This window comes from Typha latifolia, chromosome 7, assembly GCF_019914945.1.
Source record: "Typha latifolia isolate L0001 chromosome 7, TyphaL0001v2, whole genome shotgun sequence".
NCBI lineage: Eukaryota > Viridiplantae > Streptophyta > Magnoliopsida > Poales > Typhaceae > Typha > Typha latifolia.
The window spans coordinates 11088194-11110468 of record NC_133092.1 but is presented as its reverse complement, the minus strand read 5'-3'; the positions used below and the strand labels follow the sequence as shown (position 1 = coordinate 11110468).

Here is a 22275-nt window from a genome sequence, read left to right as displayed (position 1 = left end):
GCTTAATCAAAGTGCTTCTAGAAATATTTCTAATTTTCAATGGAATTATGAAAATACTCGTAGAGAAATAGTTAAATATATTATTCGTAGAAATAAACCTTTTGCTATGGGTGATGATCTGAAACTTAACTAAAAGACTAAAAATGTACTTACACTGAAGCACTCAGAAAAAAATGTAAGAATATATATACATATAACAAGAGATTTTGACCAAAATGGTCCGCAGAGAAAAGATTACCATTGTGGTCCACCAAACAAACTTATAACCAAAAAATGCCTCTTTTGGTCAGCTCAACTGCCACATCATTATTAACTTAGAGAATGGTTTAAAATGTTCAGCACTTTATATATCATTAAAACACTAAAAAAAGCATTGAATAGTTCAGCATTTTATTAAAGGAAAATAATACTTAGTACTCTTATCTGTTTTTAAGATAGTATGTTGAATTTTTTAACTATTAAGTGTTTTACTTTAACTGAATACTCTATATGTGAACTGCTTGACTGTTTAGCGTTTTCCCTATTTATAAAAGCACTGAACTATTCATCAGTTTATATTCTATATTAATCGCTGAACAATTCAGCAATCTTTGGGCAACTTATAATATAACAGCTAAGCTAAGTAAAACAGGCTCCATTTGGTAATAACTTTGGTGGGTGGACTAGAATGATAAATAGTTTTTTAAGGAGGCTCATTTTGGTCAACAACTCCATATAACAAAGCGTAAAATTGTTGTGAAACCCTCAAGTTAGACTTCTACTAATAAAGACTAGAAAGATCTCTGTCAGATTACCTTGCTGTCACCATGCCCACCAAGTGAAGGTATTCCCTCATGCACTATATATTCGCTGTCTACCACTCCAATATTTAAGCCCCAATCACCCTGCAAACTGGGATGTTAAATGTCCTGCCTTGTTGAATCTGCAGAAAAAGCTGTCTATGTTTAAATATACCTGAGCACAGTAACCAAATTTATAGTCCAGACCCCATCCAATAACCAAGTCATTCTACAAGTACATACAAATTCATTAACTCGAGATGCTGTAGTACTAAATATTCATTTGTGAGACAGTTATGTTTGCAAATGATTTATGTTTTAGATGAATCTATGCATGTAGTCTAGATAGGAATCCAAGTATTGATAAGGAATAATTAACAAACTTGAATCATATGCCACACACAATGCCAGGCAGCTCCTGAAAAGACAGGAGCCATCATTTCCACCCACCTGCAAAGAGACATAACCAAACAAGAGATCAATGAGGAAGATAACCGCCACAAAGAGGAAGATTGAACAGCACATCTATTCCTAAGTGTTATAATTACAAATTCTAAAGAGTTAAGGTAGTACAGAAAGGTCCTTCCAGTAGTAAGGACTAGGAATAAGTGCCCTGGCATACCTATGAAACTCTTTCATGGGATAAGAATATGTTGATCCTTCATAATTATCCAGTAAATTTGAATGGAAACAATGTTCTACATTTGTCACCCATGGAATGATCAAATAGAATATTGGAGCTAAGTAGTAGGAAGAATTAAATCATTAATACTTCCTACTACTCAAAACAGAATGCACAGACAATGGATGCGATGAAAGTTTGCAAAAATCAACTAGTACACTGGACAATGCCTAAGCATACTAAGCCTCCAGTACCATCAACTATTTAATGTCAATTATATAGATCCTTTTTCTCCATTCTATCTCTCTATGGCAACAGTTTCTGACTTTGTGTCAAACCAAATCCTATCATGATTTTTCTTACTGAATTGTCCCGTGTTAGGTTTAGTCCTCCCTTCCCTCTTAAGAAACCTCTTACCTGATTCAAATCACTCCCTTGTAGTGCTGCAATATGTCGTCTCCATTGGATCAGTCTAAAGAATCTTAATCTATAATCATGTAACTTAAATCCTTTATGGGTGCTTTTTTAAATATTATATCTTAATCTATCTATTGTAGTAAAGCACTCATACACCTTAACATTATCATTTCGGTAAAACTCAACTTTATGTATGTTATTTTCTTATTTCCCAACATTCTGATCCATAATGGTAATCATATAGCCTGATTACCAGATTTTCTTTTTAGCTTAAATGGTATATAGCAGCCATAGTATCATACAAAGGCACTTCTCCATTTTAGCCATCCTACTCTAAAACATTGGTTATACATGTATAAACATTTTCTTTTGACATGGGAAAGCAATTAGTGGAGTTATGCGCTCACTGGATTATTTGATCACAGGACATATTGATCATGCACCGAAATGAAGTTCACCTGAGGCGTCCAAATAAAGTCTACCAAAGAAGTACACTGTTAAGCAAGACATCAAACTCACACATTGAGCCTCTGAATCATTTGCCATAATCGTTTTGAAGCCATTAAAATATTTACGTTAGTCATTCATAAACTGAACTGAGCTCATACAATGAAAGACAACTATTTACACCTAATATCTAGGACAAAATAGGTTCTTTGGGATTTTCAATGAATATAAGTCAAAGAAAAAAAAAAGGTATGGTCAGAGTGCTGCATTCCTTCAAAGAAACAATAAGGAAAAGAAAAAACTCAACTTGGATATAGTTGTCCACATGAAACTTGCATCCTATTATACATTTGATAAAAGGAATAAGTAGTTACACAGATACATGACAGGAAAATAAACATATAGAAGGAATTAGTAGTTACCAACACCTTTCACCAGAGTTCCTATGCAACATCTATTATTTGACCAACAAAATTTGTGACTTTTATGCTTTTTTGAGAAAAAGCAACTCATGAAATGAATAATGGAAACTATGGAATCAGAGATAGGCAGTTTTGGGATGTACAAAGAGAAGGAAGCACTTCCCCAACATTGGTGGAGTAATAACTAGATAGGCTACATATCAACCATAAGATTAAATGATGTTATCATGTTAAGGTCAAAGGAAAAGTACATAGAAAGTGGGGAACATTTCCACAGCCAAAAAATAGAGCAGAATATAGGGGAGGTCTAACCCTGCACATGGAGGGGCCGTAGTGTATTCAGAGCATATCTCACCACCTTTCAGCTTGTAAGTTCTTCTGCATGAAATAAATAGTAACTTGTCAACATTTTTACCAAAATTACTCAAAGTAGGATAAAAGCACCCATCAGTTGAACTTTATTTCGATCCAAGTTTAGTCAGAAGGCAAAACTTAATTCCTTAGAACAATAAGCAAAACCTGTGTACATCTCCTTCTTTCAAACGAGCAGTGATTAGAAAATGAACTTCAGATCTTTCACTGTCTAATGCAGGCTGTGATATCTGTAGTCCTTCCCTTTCGACAATCGACAAATACCTGCAAGATTTTGTTTCTTGAATATGTATGACAGTATAAAACAGACTGAAATAGATATGCGTCATTAGGCTAATTTCAACAGATCTTACGGTTGACTCCCTATAAAGAAAGAAAATCTAACATTATTGATACAATTTTCTTGCAAGCACATAAAAATCTCCAAAGAGAAGAATAAAAAAGAATAAAAAATTTAAAAAATTAAGAAGGAAAGAAAAGGTTCAATAAAGAGAAGCACAATTTAACTACTAATAAAAGGGACATAAAAATGAGAACGAAATCCTTTGGGCCAAATGTGAACATTCCCCGATAAAATATACACTAACATAAGGTGCCAGAGGATAGCTGAAATCCAAGATATTTAAAGAAGGAAAATGCTTGAGGTACATAAGAAAGTATTTGATAAAGCTTTTGATATATAAGATTCCTTTCATGGCATGGATTGCAACTGTCTATATGGCCTAATTAATACCCACTATCTTCCCGTGTATTACACTTGTACTCCAGTCATGTCGTAAATTCCATACATGAAAAGCATACTCAGATACCCCTATCAAAGAATCAAACTGTTTTGAGGTTTTGAGCCATTAAGAAAACTGACAAGAAGTACTAATGTGGAACTGTTCATGCTTATTGGAAGCATAGGAGAATTGATATACCATGTACCTTAGAGGATGAAAATTTTCCACATCAAGATCTTCATCCCAGAGGAAGATATAATTATAGTCAGCAACTATGTTGGGATGCAAGAAACGTTTAGCAAACCACCTGCACAAATATCTGTTAACACTTAGCATGATTTCTTTATCAGACTTACAGTCTAATATTACAGGTACAAAGAAAATTACCATTTTGTTTGACTGATTGCAGAAACATGCAATGCGGTATCACTCCATTGCAAGTCTCTCCACTTATCCACAATGCCATCATAGTGAAATAGCATCACAGTGAAATTAGCAGAAGGGAACTAAAAGGATAAACAAAAATTCAGACAACTAGATTACCAAAGTAAGACCAGACAGAAGTTTCAGCATGGAGCAGCAAAAAGTTAAAATAAGCATTTGCACCTTTGAGACAATTTTATTCACTACTTCCTTTTGCTTTATTCCAACAGGAATTGCTAACAAGCTTTTTGATGGTTTCTCCGATCCCTGTCCTTAATAAGTCTTGTTAGGGAACATCATAACAAACAGTTCATGTCAAAAATACATATCACACAAGAAATAGCATGCTTTGACTGTATAAAGATCAAAAGCTCTGCGGTATCCTACTGACAAGCTCTTTGATGGTTGAATTTGTGGAGAAATCTTTATAAGAGGTGATTCTTGTAGGGTTTCACATTAATAAATTTAAACCATTCACATCGGAACTGAATTTGCCAAGAGATGTTAGAAATATAAGGAATAAAAGGGGTACAACCATACAAGTATATTTTCAGTCATAACTAAAACAATTTAATCCATAAGAATGAAATCTATGAAATATATTCTACAGAATGGTGTAATGGTGTAACTTGAGTAGGATGTGCACTAAAAGCAGTAAGAAATTTGACTGGGTTCAATCAGGTTTAAGTGTTAGTTTTGAACTTTTGATTATCTGAAATTCATATCCGTAAGTTTTGCACTTGCTGCACGTCATCCATACAGGTAATCGGGGTGTCAATGCAAGAGTGGCCTGTAGGGTCAAGGCAAAGGAGTACTTGCCATTTACTCTGTAAACATGAACTGCAGAGTAGACATCTGATAAGCACATTCAATCCATGTAAAGATAATTGGAGATCTTAGCATGGATCAACACCCAAATTATAGGCCTTACTTGCAAACATCAGTCAAGTGACAGAGGTATCAAATACAAGAACAACCATCTGAATCAGTTGCTTATGATCTTGACTGATGAGTGGCCAATAATGTGATCAGCCATATTAGTTTATGCATGATCCAACAAGTAATACTACAAAACATAATAACTATATTGTTGAGGACTTGCGGTAAGATCAACATTTTCTGCAAACTAATTCTAGAAAAATAAATGAGTTTCCAAACGAATTTGGTAGGGTAGGTTCGCATCTAATGAACTACTTATGATGACAGTGGATCGCTGTCAAGGTCAGTGTTTCTTCACTTGGCTGTTGTTCAGCATTGTTGTCATATTGTAACCTATGTGCACAAAAGAGAGTAACTTTGAGAGATATCCACTTTCACCAAAAGTGGTCCCAAAACTTTTGGAAAGACACCAATTCTCCAATAAATTTGAAAAATAGACTTGGGTTAGATCCAGTATAATTATCCATATTGAAGGCCTTCATAACAGTGTTATGATAACACTTTTCAGATATTTAGGTTTTTTAACTGTTTTTTGATATATTTCCACAATGTTAGGTAATTAACTGATCTAAAAGCTTAAATTGTTAGATAATAGACTGACTATATCATATACCTTTTATACACCTCCAACGTGTAGCATCCTAGATATCACATATGGACAGGCAAAAGATATTAGAGTGTTATGAATGCACTCCACCCGCGTTCGAACGCACTCTATCCGCATTCAAACGTACTCCACCTGCGTTCAAATGCACGCCACCCGCGTTCGAACGCGACATACCAAAAACTTATTTTTCTATGAATTAAATACTAAAACAAAAAATAAAGACACCCCTAAAGTGTATCCATGCTCAAGACGACATCAGTGAAGCCCAAATCATATCATTGAACTCCATACCTACAATTTGCATATACTTATGGTGTGCCTATACTTATACCAATGTCAGTCGTTTTCGTATATATTCAATATCCATATCATATCATAGGAGAATTATAAAATTTTTATTTGTATGAATACTATATGAGACATTACGATAAACAATACTATCAGTGGATGAGTTTTGAAGAATATTAACAGTATTTAATACAACATTCTCATGTTATTCTTGTGCTGGCAAATAAAGTCTTTAATCCTCCTTGTCATTCTACATTCAACTAGATAATAGTTTTAATTATTAAATTATTATCAATTAATATTATATGTTGAATATTATTATGTGTTCAGTTATATTATAGAGTATTTAATTATATTATGGAGTATTCAAATATTAATATTAGTTTTCATGAATGTACTTAATCATATTATGTGTTGAATAATATTTATATTTAACTATTATTTTATCTTTAATAAAATAGGTCATTTACAAAAATAATCTAAAGATAAAATACTATAATGTAGGTTTTAATACATATATTCAAATCAAAAATCAAATATTGACATATCGAAGATCCAAAAACATCTCTAAATATCCTAAAAATTTTATTAAAAATATTATAAATGTGTGCTGATGGTAGCACAGCCATCATTGATTTATCACACCTTTAACACACAATTTTTATTTTCAATTTAATATAATTAAGCATATAAGGGGAATGAGTTTCATGTTACGAGATCTCAAGCTAGGTTAAAAATAATGGCATCCAAATTTTGTTGAACTAGTCATGGGCCACAAAAAGTCTAGGTTTACAAATTCATTCCTTTCAGATTATAGGTATTTAGCAACAAGCATAATAATATAATATACAAGGTCATGCAAAGATTTGGTCAGAATATCATGTCCAATTGAATAATTAAAAGGGGGTGTCTTAAATCCAGTCAAGGTCTAATCTAGGTCAAAGATACAATAAAATCAGGCTATTATCTAGTTCAACAAGAACCTATACTAAGAAATGAAAATATCTTCTTATCTTGCTTTTTCAGGTACTTTAAACAAGGGAAATCATAGTGGGAGACTTGAAAAATGAGGTTCTAACCTGCTAAACATATGTTAGGGAAAACATAATTTATCGGTATATATTTATATGGATGTGTACCAACACTTGCTAAATCTTCTCAGGGTATACGGAGTAGGAGAAGAAATAATAGCTTAACACAAACAACCATGAAGAAAATTATGTAAGTCCATAGCTACAAAGCTAGAATATATTTCCTCCAGCAGATGCACATTCAACAAACCTTTCTTTCTGGAATTCGCAATAAAGGTTCCATTTCAAGATCGGATGTCAGGCTGATAATCCCTTCTGGCAATAATTCACTTCCTACAGGCTTGCATTGACTCTAAAATCATAGCAAGTAAATCATAAGTAATTGACATATAAATTTATCCTTGAGAACATCAACTTGGAAGCAGAATAGAAATAGGTTCCCAAAAGAGATTGATAGGAAAGATCATATAAGTAGGTGCATAAAGGAGATAACCTCGCATATATGAGATTGAGCAGTCTGATTCATTTCTCCAAAGTTAGCAACTAACCATGCCGGTATTTTCTGCAAAGTGAGACAAGAAGAATACTACTAAAATGCTATGACAAAGCCATAACTCTACTTGTCAATGGAAAATACCAAGATCATAATGGAAAGATAAAGAATATATTAAAAGTTTACGAGACTTTTCACGGCCCACAAATGAAGGAAAAGGAAACAAGAGAGGGGGGGAGAGAGACAGAAGAAAAAAGAGCGAGCACTACAAGTAGAAAAAGATATACAGACAGAAAAAAGATAATGTGTCTCTCCATTTTGACCAAAAACTGAAGCAGGTAGTTTAACATCATTACTTGAAAATAATAAGCAAAACAATATGTGAACAAAATGACAGAGCTGCAAACCAGCAAGTCAGAATACAATCTTAGACTCTTAGTACATTGGCTAGTTAATGGAATGAGACCAGAAAAATAAACTGAGATAAGTTGGATAATTTGAAAGTATTTGCTAGTTTCCCGAAGCTAGATGCTTCACCAAACACAGGCAACAGGTATTGCCTTATTATGCCGTGCCCCTTTCTTGTTAGTTACCGGCACTTTGTGAAGTATGCTGGCATTGTTTTGGCAAGAAGGTAGACTTCTCTGTCTTTGGAGTCAAATTATCTCAAGTAATGCATATTGAACTAACATGGATAAATTCACAGCTCTTGAAATACATTTCAAAGAGACTACAAGGAAGCTATCAACTTATACATCAGTGATCCCTCAAGGAAGAAGATGAGGGTGATGGCTCAACTTGAGTGGGTTTTATTTCGGGTTTTGGGTCAGATTCAAGTTTATTGGGTCTGAGAAGATCCAACCCAAATTTGATTGCCTTGTGGACTGGCAGCCCATTCTGTGAAATAAAAGAATTTAGGCCTTCAGCCAATCCATTTATTTTGGTTGTTAGGCTGTGGGCTAACCGCAGCCCAGCCAAAGTCAATTTACTGGGTGGGTTGTAGGCCACCCAACTCTTTGGGCTTGATTTGGCTCAATTTAGATATTTAGTTAGTTTTAATTTTAGAAATTATATTTCTGGCTAGATTAAAATATATTATTTAAGTTATTTCACTTAGAATAAGGTGAGTAGATTCACTCATGTTTTCAGTTGTCTCATATTTTGTGCTTTTACACTATCATGTTATCTCCATTCAAAAATATATGATGTTACCTTTGTGCAAATATCTACGATGTTATCTTCATGGAATCTCATCATGTCATCCTGTGCAATATATATCATGTTATCTTTGTGTATTGCTATCCTTCGTGCAAATAACAAATATATTGATCATGAATAGCTAGTTGAAACTAAAGTTGTGACTAGTATGACTTAGAGAATAGTTTGGTATAGATCACTCTGCAACTTTCTGTAATGACTCAAGTTGATCTGAAAGTTCAGATGACAGTCCTATTTTAGATCAGTGGATGACTTTCTTAGGTGACTTTGGCTAGAATAGATACTATTCTCAGGCTAGATTGAAAGACTTCTTACAGTGATTCTAATCTCTCTTAATGGGTTAGTAAAAAAAAATAGAGTGTGTTTATCACATAATAACACTTCTTTGTGACTCTTATGGGGAAAAGATAGCGTGCATTTATCAAATAGTGAGACCTCCTAGTGACCCTAATCAAATCGGCTAAGAATAAAAGACCCAAGTGTCATCTAGATGATTTATTATTGATGTGGATCCATAAAGTACATAACTGAATGAGAAATATGGTAGTATTTTAATATTGAAAAGTTTCGCACATTGAAATAATAAACATATTATCAATTATAATCCACATTATCATCCTTTGTGCTTCATTATTGTTGTGAACATGTTTAGTATTATAAATTGCAAAACCGTAAATTTTGAATCATGCTTATGGATTTTGGACACATTTGGCTTTTAAGTGGATTTCACTCACTAAGCTATAGGTTTTAGCTTATGAAAATCTCTCCCAACATTTCAGGTGCTGGTCAATATGGCGACTGAGTATGATGCACTGGGACTCTACCTCCACTAAAGATGTTTTGTTACCTTAGTTTATTTGGAGATATATTAGTTGTCAAATTTGGATTTTGTTATTACCCATTTGGAGTTTTATTAATTGACTTAGAGTTAGTAGTTCATATTAAATTCTTTATATTATGGATTTGGAAAGTTTATTTATTAAGGCCTCATGTATCTCAAATCTATTGGAGTAGATGGTCGGTCATGATTCCGAATTCAGGTCATGACAAAACTGATATTAGAGATTAGTTTGAGTCGTTTAAGTCACCCTTTAGAGTCAAATGGAGGTCTGATTGCACGTGTTCAGGTTAGCCATGAGTTATTTTATTAAATTAAGTGGAATTTTATACTTATCTCAAAAAAAATCTTGAAAGAGATCATGTATGCACATCATCAATGAAGAGCTGCTACTTATAGGACGTCTCCTAAAAATCTTCTTCGAGAAGTATTATCCCACGCCTTGAAGAAACATAAGCATGATGAGTTCTTCAAGTTGAAGCAGCGGGGCATGTTAATGGTGGACTTCAAAGCCAAGTTCACTGAGCTGCTATACTTTGTAACACACATAATAGTTAGTAAAAAAATTAATTTCTTTGAGGGAAAGTTGCATCCAACCATTGAGAACAGAATTACCCTCTTTCATTGTCAGATACTTCCAATAATGGTATCTAAGGCACTCCTTGTTGAAAGGAGCATTGAGGAGCTTTGTCAGGAATGAGAACACCCGAACATGAGACAAAAGTGCTTCCAGGGATAGAACAACAGAGGTGGACAATCTACTAGAACTAGAAGTGGGTCGAACCTATCTAGGGGAGGTGATAGGCTGAATTAGTCCAAGAACTGCTCAAAGTATGGACACTCTCATTTGTCTAATGTGGAATGCAATAGCGTGCCCTAGAACTACTACAATTGTGGGAAGCTCGACTACATGGGTGAGAAAGAATGTGAGAAAGTCCAAAGGGTTGTTCTATAGCAGTAAACAAAAATAAGAGTGGGTAAAAAAAAAAGAATAGAAACGAAAAAGAAAAAACCTATCCGAGTTCACCGTAGTGTGGAGTAAGTCGGAAGGGCTCACCGGATTGGCACCAGATGAGCTTGATGAGATGTGATGGATGAAAGGAGAGTATGAGAGATAGAGGATAAAAATTAAAAAGTTTTGAAAAGATAACAGCTGAGGACATCAATTATAGGTTAAATATTTTTTAGATTCAAACTAAATCTTTAAAAAATTCAGTTTTGGCTAATCTGTCGAGTTTCAATCAATACTGGTCAATCCCAAATCGAAACCAATCACTAGACTGGTTTTAGGTTTGGATCGAGATCAGCCAATTTCGGGATCCATGACTTTGATGTCATACTAGGCATAGATTAGCTATCTACACAACATGCAATAGTCTATTGTAGAATGAAGAGTCATGTTCGTTATTCAGGAGAGACCAAATTTTTCTTTTTCAAAGTGAGAGGAATATTCCTGCAAACAATATTGTCTTAGCCCTTCAGGCAAATTAATTGTTGAGGAAAGGATGCCAAAGATATGGCATTTGTGGTCGAAGCAGAAGATTCAAAAACTTCTAGTAGTGAATGAGTTCTCGTATGTGTACTTGATCTTCCACCTAACAGAGAGATAGATTTCAACATTCATCTATTTCCTAGCACTACACCAATATGAAAACACCTTACAAAATGGCGCCAATAAAACTATGGGATCTGCTGACTCAACTTCAAGAGTTGCTGGATTTTGGCTTCATCCGTTCGAATGTGCCATCCTGAGGAGCACTATTACTCTTCGTAAAGAAGAATGATGGATCTATAAGCTTTTGATTCAACCGTGAGTTCTCTATCACTTCTTGTATATAATTTTAGTTTAATAGAGTAAATCGTAGCATACCTTAATTTTTGTATTGTCAGCTTCGTCGGCAAGGTGCATCAGCCGACAACTTTAGATCATCGTCTCACTAGTCCAAAAGCTTTGCATGGTTAGCCTCATGCCGTTGGTGCTTTCCATTAGTGCCCCATAGCTCAGATCATCATCAAAATGAGATCCATGGCCGTCGACCATAGGGTAGACCATGGATGGTCGTGCCGACGACGTACCGGCACGTGGCACGAGGGTGCTGCACGGCACCCCTCCTAATAGCATCGCCGTTCACCATCGACCTCGTTGCCGATCGCCGCCCGCCGCTCGCTGTCGCCGTCGCTTCGTCGGGTGCCCTAGCCCGCCCGAGAGAGAAGAGAGATCGAGACAGAGAGAGAGAGAGAGAGAGAGAGAGAGAGAGAGAGAGAGAGAGAGATCGGGAGAGGGGTTAAACTTAAGTTACCAGTCTGGATCCGGATCTCTCTCTCTCTCTGTCTCGATCTCTCCTCTCTCAGGCGGGCTAGGGCACCCGACAATATGACGACGACGGCGGGCGACAATCGGCGAGCGATGGCGACGACAGGTGACAATCGGCGAGCGATGGCAACGGCGGGCGACGATCGACGAGCGATGGTGACGGCGACGGCAACTGCAAAGGCAAAGGTGAGTATCCCTTACCTCTTTTTCTCATTCTCTTCAACGGCCGGCAACTGCCGCGGCACGTGCTGTGCTCCGTTCCTATGGCATGGCCATCGTTGGGGTAGACTTTTATCATCATCAACCTACCTGACTGACCTCTTTCCACCTCGAATAGGTGGCATATGTGGCAAGGACTATTTCAGTGCGATCGGTGTGGTTCGCCGGCAAACATGAATCCTTTGATGCTTACGGAATTTTGGATTTATTTGGCTCTTGAGTGAATTTCACTCCTTGAGCTATAATTATTGGCTCATGGAATCCCTTCTCCTCTCCAAATATTTCAAGCGCTGGTCAGCATAGCAACTGAGCATTGTCATACACTGAGACTTTACCTCTACTTAGTATTTGGTTGTTTCTTTTCAGTTGTATTTTGTTTCTAATACTAGCTATTGGCATTGGTTGTCAAATTTGAATTTTGTTTTACCTTTTTGGAGTTTTATTAATTATTGACTTGGAGTTAGTAGTTCATATTGAATTCTTTATATTGTGGATTTGGAAAGTTTATTTGTTATGGCTCCGTATATATCAAGCCTACTAGGGTACATGGCCGGTTATGATTCCAAATTCAAATTGTGATAATATTTGCATGTACTTTGTTCCCTTAGTCATGATATACCTGGCTAGGTTTCCATGTTAACCAAAAAGTCAGATGACATGTTTTCATTTTATATTCCAAGCTTATAGAAATAAGTTTTTGGGTTGTTTCCTTTTTCCAACAATTGCCTTCCAAAAAATTATTCCCTTTGCGTTAGTCTATCAAGGACCCTAAGCATCTTGTGTTCACCATTTCAGGAGAACTAACATCTTTGAAGTATTTTTTTTTTTGCATGGATCGCTTTTCTAGATGGCTCATTTTATTCCTTGTGTTAAGACCTCTGATGCTTCTCATGTGGCAAAATTGTATTTTTCGAATATAGTTAAGTTATATGGACTTTCAAAAACTATTGTATCTGTCTGCGATGTTTACTTTATGAGCTATTTTTTAAAAACCTTATGGCATATGGTTGAAACAAAATTAAAGCTCTCCACAGCTTATCATCTCCAAACCAATGGTCAAACTGAGATCGTCAATCATAGTCCTAGAAATTTTCTACAATATCTCATGGGTAATCATAACAGAAATTGGGGTATCATTCTTTCTGTGGCCCAATTTGCATATAATAACTCCATTAATAGGTCTGGAGATAACTCATCTTGTATTTCATCGAATATGCCTCTCCATATTTTTTGTTCCATGGATTTGTATCAGCAGAAAAATATTAGGTTTTGAATATGAAAATAGTATAAAACTGAATGTAAGTCTGTAGTTTTACAAGTTCATTTGTAAAATAATTTGGTTCTGCTTATTGCAAAACTGCTTGGTTCTTATTTCCCTCTGGAAAAAGAAAAAATTCATGAGACCTGAGACCTTTTATATACATTGTATTACAACAGGAAAATGAATCAAACCCTTCCTATGGCAGTCAAAAATTTTGGCTGATGAACTTCATCATAACAAAATCCACCCTTCAAGTCTTTCAGGATGATGAACCTCACAATAAGCCTGACTATTGACATACACTCCCACCTATCCTTTGGAATAGTCAAAATTTGGTATCTTCCATCATCAGTTTATCAAGAAAAATTTCTCTCTCAAATTCATTTAGTAAAAAGCCAGGTTTATCAAACTCTGAACATTAACAAGGAAAGGTAGGTACATGAGAATTAAGATAAGAATCAATTACAGAACATCTCCATAATCCAGAAAAGGAAGCCAAGCTAAATATTAGAATCATGACGCCATGAAATACCTTACCTTTGTTCTCCATAATTCAGATATGTAAGTATTTTCATTACAACTAAATATTAGAATAATAGCTTGCAGAAGAAAATAACCTTAGTTTACAGCACACAAAAAGTAAAATCAAGAATTTACGCTCTAGTGTTATGATTTCTTACAACAAAAAAATAACTTGCAGAATTGATCTTCATTGATAAGGACATTATTCACTCTACGGCTAGGTATGCGTACCTCATTGTCCGCAAATAAGACAAAGGCACTCCCACCAAAAAGAATTATACAAATAACAATAGCAGCAGGCAAGAGATTGCAAACACATAATTTTCTATCTGAGGGATCTGTTGGTAGAGAGCCCTACAGGAAACAGTAAGAAAAAACACATATGAAGAAAAAATTGAACACATAGAATTAAATAACGTTTTGCAGGAATCCATACCAAAACACATGCATTTAACACAAATAACTATAATTAAGAGCTTGAAGTGTGAAAACTATGGAATTCAGAAAGAACATCATTCAGGTACTCGGAAAATGGAAAAAGAGACCAGCATAAGCACCACAGAAACAATTCTCTCTTGCATACTGATCTGAAAATATACTTTACTACTTTTTTGTAAATTAAAGTATACAAATGCAATAAAGATGCATGAATTTTGCCCATCACTCCATCTCTCATTCCAAATACTGTCGATGCACTTAAATATTGAAAATTGAACTGAAAATGAAAAAAATACATATGGATCTAGGATGAGATTTTTCCAAGTCAATCTAATCAAGTTCAGCGATAAAAAATAATAAATCAAAGCAATCACTCCAACACGCAGAAGATTTATTTACTTTTTTTGAACTGCTCAGAAGATTTCTTTACGTGGACAAATCCTTATCAACCAAGAGTAAAAAAAACTACTGATCCTCTCCACGAATTAAAACTAATGTGCTATCAAATATAGATAAAAAAATATACTTAGCTTATCCCACCACTCAATACCTACAACTAATAGTTGAAGTTCCTCTTACTTGCTAGATTCCACGATAAATTACTCATTGTGCACTAGATCAACAACTCTATTAGAACCCACAGAGTTGAGTCAATGTCTCAATACTCCCTCGAGACACTGATGTGGATGAACAATTATAGAATCTCCAAAATTTTCACATTGTATTCATGACCTAAAATCAAAATCAACGATGGACGTGCCGACCGGCATAGGGGCGTGCCAGTCGGCACTTGCCTTGCCGACGGCGTATTGGCACATGGCACGAGGGGTGCCGCATGGCGCCCCTCCTAGTAGCGCTTCACTGAAGACTCTTCATTGTCGTCTTCTTTATTCGCCGCTCACCGTTGCCCGTCATGCCTGAGGTCACCGATAGTGACGCGGATGCCCTAGCCCTTACTAGCTCGAGGAGGAAGACAACCCGAGTGGGTCAAGTTATCGGGTCAATTTCAAATAAAAACTTAAGTTGCGGATCATGACGGGCGACAACAAAGCACTACTAGTCTCCCTCTTCTTTTTCTCTCCCTATCTTGCAGCACGGCCAGGAAGTGCCGCAGCACGTGTCATGCCGTGCTATCCAACCACCGGTCAGCATAGGCCGTGCCATGGCACGACCATCCATGATCAAAATCATGACTGATTTTGTGGGCTGCAGGCTAGCAGCAACCTAGCTCACAAGTTAATGAGTTTTAGGCCAAGGGCCCATCCCATTTATTTGGTTTGAGTGGGCTGTAGCCCAGCCCAAATCCTTGGACTTGATTTAGCCCAATTTAGTAATTTAATTATTTTTTTATTTTTAAAAATAATGATTATGGTTAGATTAAAATATGTTGTTGTTTAATATTAAATATGGTGCTTTTTCGTAGCATGTGGATTAGAGATTTCAAATTTTAGTCATTTCACTTAGACTCAAGTGAGTATGTTTACTTATGTTTTTATTTGTCTCGTACTTCATGCTTTTACATTATCATGTATTCTTTGTCCAAATTGAATATCAAATTATTTATGTGCAAATTAAATATTATGTCATTTGTGTGCAAGTTAAATATCATGTTATCTATGTGCAAAATATATAACTTAGTGTTGTTATTCTTTATGCAAATAGCAATTATATTGATCATAAATAATTAGTGGAAAAATATAATTGGTGATTAGTATGACTTAACAAATAGTCACAATATAGATCTTGGCAACTTTCTATGGTAACTCAAATCTATCTGAAAGTCCAAGAGACAGTCTTTTTAAGACCACCGTTAGGAACTTTATTAGGTGATTTTGGTAGGATTAGGGAACAGTATTATGTTAGATCAAAAGACTTTCTATAGTAATTCTAATTTCTCTCAACGATTAGTGAAAGAGATAGGGTGTATTTATTATATGGTGACCCTTAGAGGAAAAGATAAAGTGTGTTTATCACATAGCGATACCTTCTAGTGACTTAAAAAAAAAGATAGAGTGCATTTAATATAATGACACCTCTTGGTAACCCTAATCGAATCTGCTAAGAGTAAAAGACACGAACGTCATCTTAAAGTGACTTTTAGTTGATGTGGATCCACAAGGCACAGACCCAATTAAGACATGGCATTCATTAAATATTGAGAAACTCAGCGTATTGAAATAAAAAGCATGTTGCTAGTTATGATTCATACTATAATTCTTTATGCATTATTATTATTGTTGTCATGCAATGGCGGCTGTGCCATAGGCACGATATGTGCTGCGACACTTGCCGGCCATGTCGTAAGAGAGGGAGAGAAAAAGGTAAAGGACTACTTACTTTCGCCATTGGATAGTCCAATTTGTTAACGTATTATATTACCCAACCCGCTTTAATGACTAAACGGACTGCGCAAGCTGCCAAAAGATAAGATAGCATGCCTGCCATTGCAAGCCACCTAGGTGGATTCTGGAATGGCTGGCTGGCCGCGATAGCCGCCTTTTAAAATACTACTATAGGCTTATAGTGTGCACATGTCGGTGTCGATCATCCCCATGCATATTCATTATTTATATCATATTATAGAAGAATTATAAAATTTATATTTGCATTAAGACCATGGTTCCTAATTTTAACCGATCCCAAGTGGGATCTAGTGAAACGGATAGGGATCAGCTCTAGCTAGTGTCAATCCCAGGTCAAAACTGATATATTGATCTCGATCCGATCTCGATCCTGATCTCGATTCCAATACTTGGAACCTTAATGAAGACTATGTGAGATACTATAATGAGCAATATTATTAGTAGATGAGTTTTGAAAATTGTTGACAATATTTAACCCAGCATTCTCATATTATTCTTGTGCCGACAAATAAAGTTTTTAATATTCCTCGTCATTCTTCATTAAACTAGATATTAATTTTAATTATTTAACTATTATCAGTTAATATTATTGTTGAATGTTATTATATGTCCAATTATATTATGGAATATTCAATTATATTATGGAATGTTCAATCATTAATATTAGTTGTAATGAATATATTCAATCATATTATGCGTAGAATAATATTTATATTTGACTATTGCTATATCTTTAAATAAACAGGTTATTTGCAAAAATAATCTAAAGACAAAAGATTAGAATGTAGGTTTTAATACATATATTTAATTCAAAAATTAAATATTGACGTGCTGAAGACCTAAAAAAGTATCTCTAAATATCATAATTTTTTTATTAAAAATATGTTAAAGGCATGCCACTGACATACTGGGGTGTGACAAGGCGTGCAGGTCGGCATGCCCCCTGCCGACCTGCACTTACCATGCCAATAGGAGCACAGCACAACAAATACCTTTGCCATGGCCATCATTATCTCAATATTACCTTGTTTATACCCATCCCGACCTAAGCCACTAAATATTGAGCACATTATACTTCAAGAGACAATTTAAGGTGTTAGGTTTTATTTAGACTAATATAATTGGCAAATTATATTTCAAAATATAATTTATTTATATAATGTGTCTAGATTTTATGTATGAGCATATGCACAAGTTATGAAATATTTGATAAAGAATATTAAAGTGGAATTGAAATCAAAATATTCGAAACGATTTTAGAATCGTTATTGAAGTGATAAAATGGTGTCATGATGGTTAAAAAAATATGAAATTTTACCTAAAGATGCAGGAACAAGCACTCTACATTCAACTGTCAGGTCTGTTGTTTGAACAGAGCATTCGAACGCACTCGGGCCACGTTAGAATGCACCCTGCAGCTGTTCACACAACGTTCGAACACGAAATCAGGCGTTCACACATAAATAGTATGCGTTTTGACCGTTTGAACACACTCGAACCACATTTGAATGCACCCACTTAACATGCAAGTTTTTAGACTTTCAAGATTTCTATTTTGACTTGGATTTTATCTTATCTCATTAACCTATATAAGGGTTAGGATGCCCTAACTCTAGAGAGGTGGGTGATTTTTTTTTAAAGGATTTCTTAGAACTACAATGTTCTTCCACCAACAAGGTCCATCTCTTCTACAATGCACCAAGCTTTTGTCTTAAGGGTCATCTAAGACGAAGGATCAATCTCGAGGGCTACTGAGATTAGAGAGCAATCACGGGAAGTGGTGAATCATAGGTTCTAGCAAGCAAGACTAAGAGAAACAAGGTCGTGGGGATCGATGGGTTGTTTTATAAGTTAGTCTTATAACTGTTACAAATTTAGTGATTGGTTTTAATCCGAGTTTGGATCCGTGATTTTTTTTTCCGTTTGGATTTTTCCACATAAAAATCTTGGCCTTCATCTTTGCTTTACTCTTTGATATTTATTCCACATTTATTTAAGCAAAAGATTGATATCATTGCCTAAAATTTAGATACATACGCGTGTCTAAGTTAGTTTTTTCATAGGGTCTTTCATCTCTACTGATATACATTTGCCTTCTTATGCTTCATCTAAATAGTAAATACATTACACTTCAAATTATAGAAATCAAAGGAAAATTTTGATTTTCCCAAGTTTAAGCCCAATTTGAAAATAAAAAAATCTAACATATAATTCTAAGTAGATCTAGCATTTTGCCATTTTCTATGAGAAATTAAATGTGCTACACCAATATCTAATGCTGAAAGTCTTCAATTTAGCTTCTAAATCCTATTTAAAAACCGTAAAAGGATTTAAAGATCATTTTTTGGGCATAATGAGGCTACGAACTGTGCCAACGCCAAACTGGCCTGTTAACCCTCAAGCGCATCTAGTACAAAAGAAAATATATCAACCTGCGAGTTATCAAGTTTGATTGGGACTAGTAGACTTGTAGTAAAAATGCTAGAGCAAAAGCACATATTGGCTCACTATGTTATCTATCGTGAGTGGCACATTGTCGGAGGTCAAAGCACATGGTATAGGAAGAAAAACCCAAAACTACCAATGGCAGCTATGACTGACCTTTCTTAAAAAGTGTCATAAGAAATGACATAGTAACTTGATTTGATAAGGAACCTTATATTAGATAGCTGAATGGCGGAAAATGGTTCATAAAAGGGACACTAGATTGTGGGGGCCTAAAACTTTTGGTTGTTCTTGATATTGTTTTTTTAATCATCGAAATGTCCTAAATTCTTTGCAGCAAACTCTCCCCTCCTACTCCCTCTGTTTCTCAGATAATCCAATAATCCGCACACCTCCACTCTACTCCCGTTCGCTGCTTACTAAACCAAGTATCAAAAATTATTCTCATATGCCACTACCAAACACCGGAAAGGCGGAAAAATATCACTTCCTCTTTCCAAACAAAAGGCGGAAAAATAAGCAAGAGTTCCGATTCTCTCTAATGCATTGGGTAAAACTGATAGAACAGATAATAATCCGAGTCCCCGTAAGGAATGTGATTATTCAAACCAATGCACTCGAGAAAAATCCAAAACCAACACGAAAAAGAAAGCTAATTGTCCATCAAAACCCGAATTTGAAGAGTACCCAAATCAAGAAAACTACAATCAAGAGTCAAAACCCACACACACACACACACACACAAAGAAAAAAAAATAAGAAAGAAAGAAAAAAAGAGAAGGAATACATTGAGAATGCAACGATGCAGTAAGGCCTCACCATAACATGATAGGCTTCGGGAATTCCAGACTCCAATACTCCAGTACAAGAGGATGGCGGAGAAGAGGAACCATGAGAAGCACTGAGGCATACTTAAAAGGCTCCTCTGGATTCAAGAAAAATAAAGAAGAATAAAAACCCAGTGGAAGCGAATTAAAAATGCAATCTATAGTCCATACGACTCGGGTGCAGAGGATTAGTTAAATTGGAAGGAAAGACGAAATAGAAGGGAGAGGAAGAAGAGGAGATTAGTGGCGTTTGATTTCCGTTTGGTGTTCGTATTTTGACTTTTAACAGTAGTGGGTCCCCCTCATGTTAGTTAATTCACGGTGACCTTCAGATATGTAACACTTCCGTCTTCCAACGGGTTTTTGACCAAACTAGCCCTCACTTAAACTTTATTTACCGAAATAAATGACACACCAAACTTAATACTAAAATAGGTCTATAGCTCTGCTAAACCATTAAACTTTTTACTCATTTAAAAGTAAAATGCTGATTTATCACTATTTTTAAAAATAAAATACTAATCTTATTATCATTTTTGTTAGAACACTTTATTAAAAATAAGAGGATGCTAATAAAACGTTGAATATGTAAGCATCTTATTGTTAAAAATATTAAATTATTCAACGTCTTATTAAGACGGCTAAATTACTTACTTATTTTTCTTTTATAACAATAAAAGAAAAATAAATGTAATATTTTTGATCAACATATTGTGCCAGAATCGCAAATAAAAAAGCCAAACTTCCTCCAATTTTCATTATTCTTCTCTGAAAATAAAATGCTGAACTTATTACATTTTTGATATTAAGTTTCGAGGGTAAACTATTTCAGTAAATTAATTTTAAAAGATATCTAGTTTGGTCAAAAACTCAACTTCAAACCCTATTTTTGCATACAAACTCTTATAAGATCTCATATTTACTTGTGTGCCCCTCTAAAAGTTGATATTTATATGTATACCCTTTAAAAAAACACTGTATTTTAACTCTTATTTTTTACACGGATACCCTTAGAGTTAACCCTAAATTTTGTCAAATAGCTTTACATTAACAAATAATTTAAGAACACGTCAGCTGCCGACTCATCATTTAAATGTAAGGTATTAGATATTGGTATCTCCACAAACCCAAAAATTACTTAATATATTTCTAATTAACAAGCACTTAAGGTGCTCGTTAATTTCTTGATTTGTGGTTTATCCATCCCTATCCGATATTTCTCTACTTAGGATTGCGATGATATCTCTCTCTACTTGCAATTGTTAACGTTTATTGGCCCACTAAATCTGCTAATTGTGATGTTAAAACTTAGAAAAATTTGCATAAAACACCCCGTCTTTTAATAAAATTATAATTTACACTATATATTTATACTATTTATAAATCGAGTCCTATGATCTAGCAAATATGTGAAAAAAAAAAACACTCTATTATTAGATCGGTTAGGTAAATTTAACCAAATCTCTGAGTTAAATTAACTATAATAAATAAATTATAAAAATATCGTCGGCTAAATCATATTGAGGGCATTTTAATTATTTTAGAAATAATAATATTTTAGTTATTTTAGAAATAAAATATCTCTACTTAATAGACTATTCTACGGTGTTAGTTCAAATCTAGTTTAGAATGTTTTCTGCACATATTTATTAAATTATATAGCATAATTTATTAATAATAAAAATATAGGGTGTAAATTATAATTACGTTATAAATCAGGGTGTTCCTAAAAATTATTTGTCGGTGGAGAGGATCTACTTTGAGTGAGAGAGTGAGAGAGCGAGAGGGAGACATGTGACCGGGCGAAAATAAATGAGGGACATAGGAAACGTTGACTATAGACTTTTGGAAGGAGTTGACTTGAATTTAAAGAAGAGTAGGAGAGAGAGTCTGGCACGTGCACCGCAGATCTTGCAGCCGACCTCAGTTTAAAAAAAGAAAATATTATTTCGCCATCGGGTTGTTTACATTGGAACGTAAAGATCCAGTAGATGATTAGTTTTGACTTTATATGGCAATTTCTCATTTCCTCTATAATGTACTAATATATATTATATATATATTGAGAGAGAGAGAGAGAGAACGATGGTTAGTCCAGTTAGATTAAAATAAAGGGTTTTTAAATAATTGGCAATGAAATATTTTAAAATAGAGGGAATTTATAAATCACACCCTATATTTTACATATTTTATAATTCATACCTTATAATTGAGAATTTTGTAACTCGGTTTTTCCTTTTTTTTCTATAATTTTTATTTTCTCTGGGT

At 34.7% G+C, this 22275-nt stretch overlaps 1 protein-coding gene across 2 annotated transcripts in view; it reads right to left on the bottom strand.

The window, feature by feature from the left end:
• LOC140792694 (uncharacterized) overlaps window positions 1-20225 on the bottom strand; it is a 28079-nt gene extending 7854 nt beyond the window's left edge. For both annotated transcript variants that reach the window (XM_073143843.1, XM_073143842.1), the window contains exons 1-12: window positions 20000-20225; window positions 14166-14288; window positions 7563-7631; window positions 7320-7421; window positions 4388-4471; window positions 4169-4287; window positions 3987-4088; window positions 3207-3323; window positions 3000-3065; window positions 1163-1229; window positions 955-1008; window positions 795-884 (exon numbers count right to left, since the gene is read on the bottom strand). In XM_073143843.1, the coding sequence (XP_072999944.1) occupies window positions 795-884; window positions 955-1008; window positions 1163-1229; window positions 3000-3065; window positions 3207-3323; window positions 3987-4088; window positions 4169-4287; window positions 4388-4471; window positions 7320-7421; window positions 7563-7631; window positions 14166-14288; window positions 20000-20002 (996 nt within the window). In that variant the 5' untranslated portion in view covers window positions 20003-20225. The remainder of the gene's footprint in view (window positions 1-794; window positions 885-954; window positions 1009-1162; window positions 1230-2999; window positions 3066-3206; window positions 3324-3986; window positions 4089-4168; window positions 4288-4387; window positions 4472-7319; window positions 7422-7562; window positions 7632-14165; window positions 14289-19999) is intronic.
• Window positions 20226-22275: the final 2050 nt, after the last annotated feature.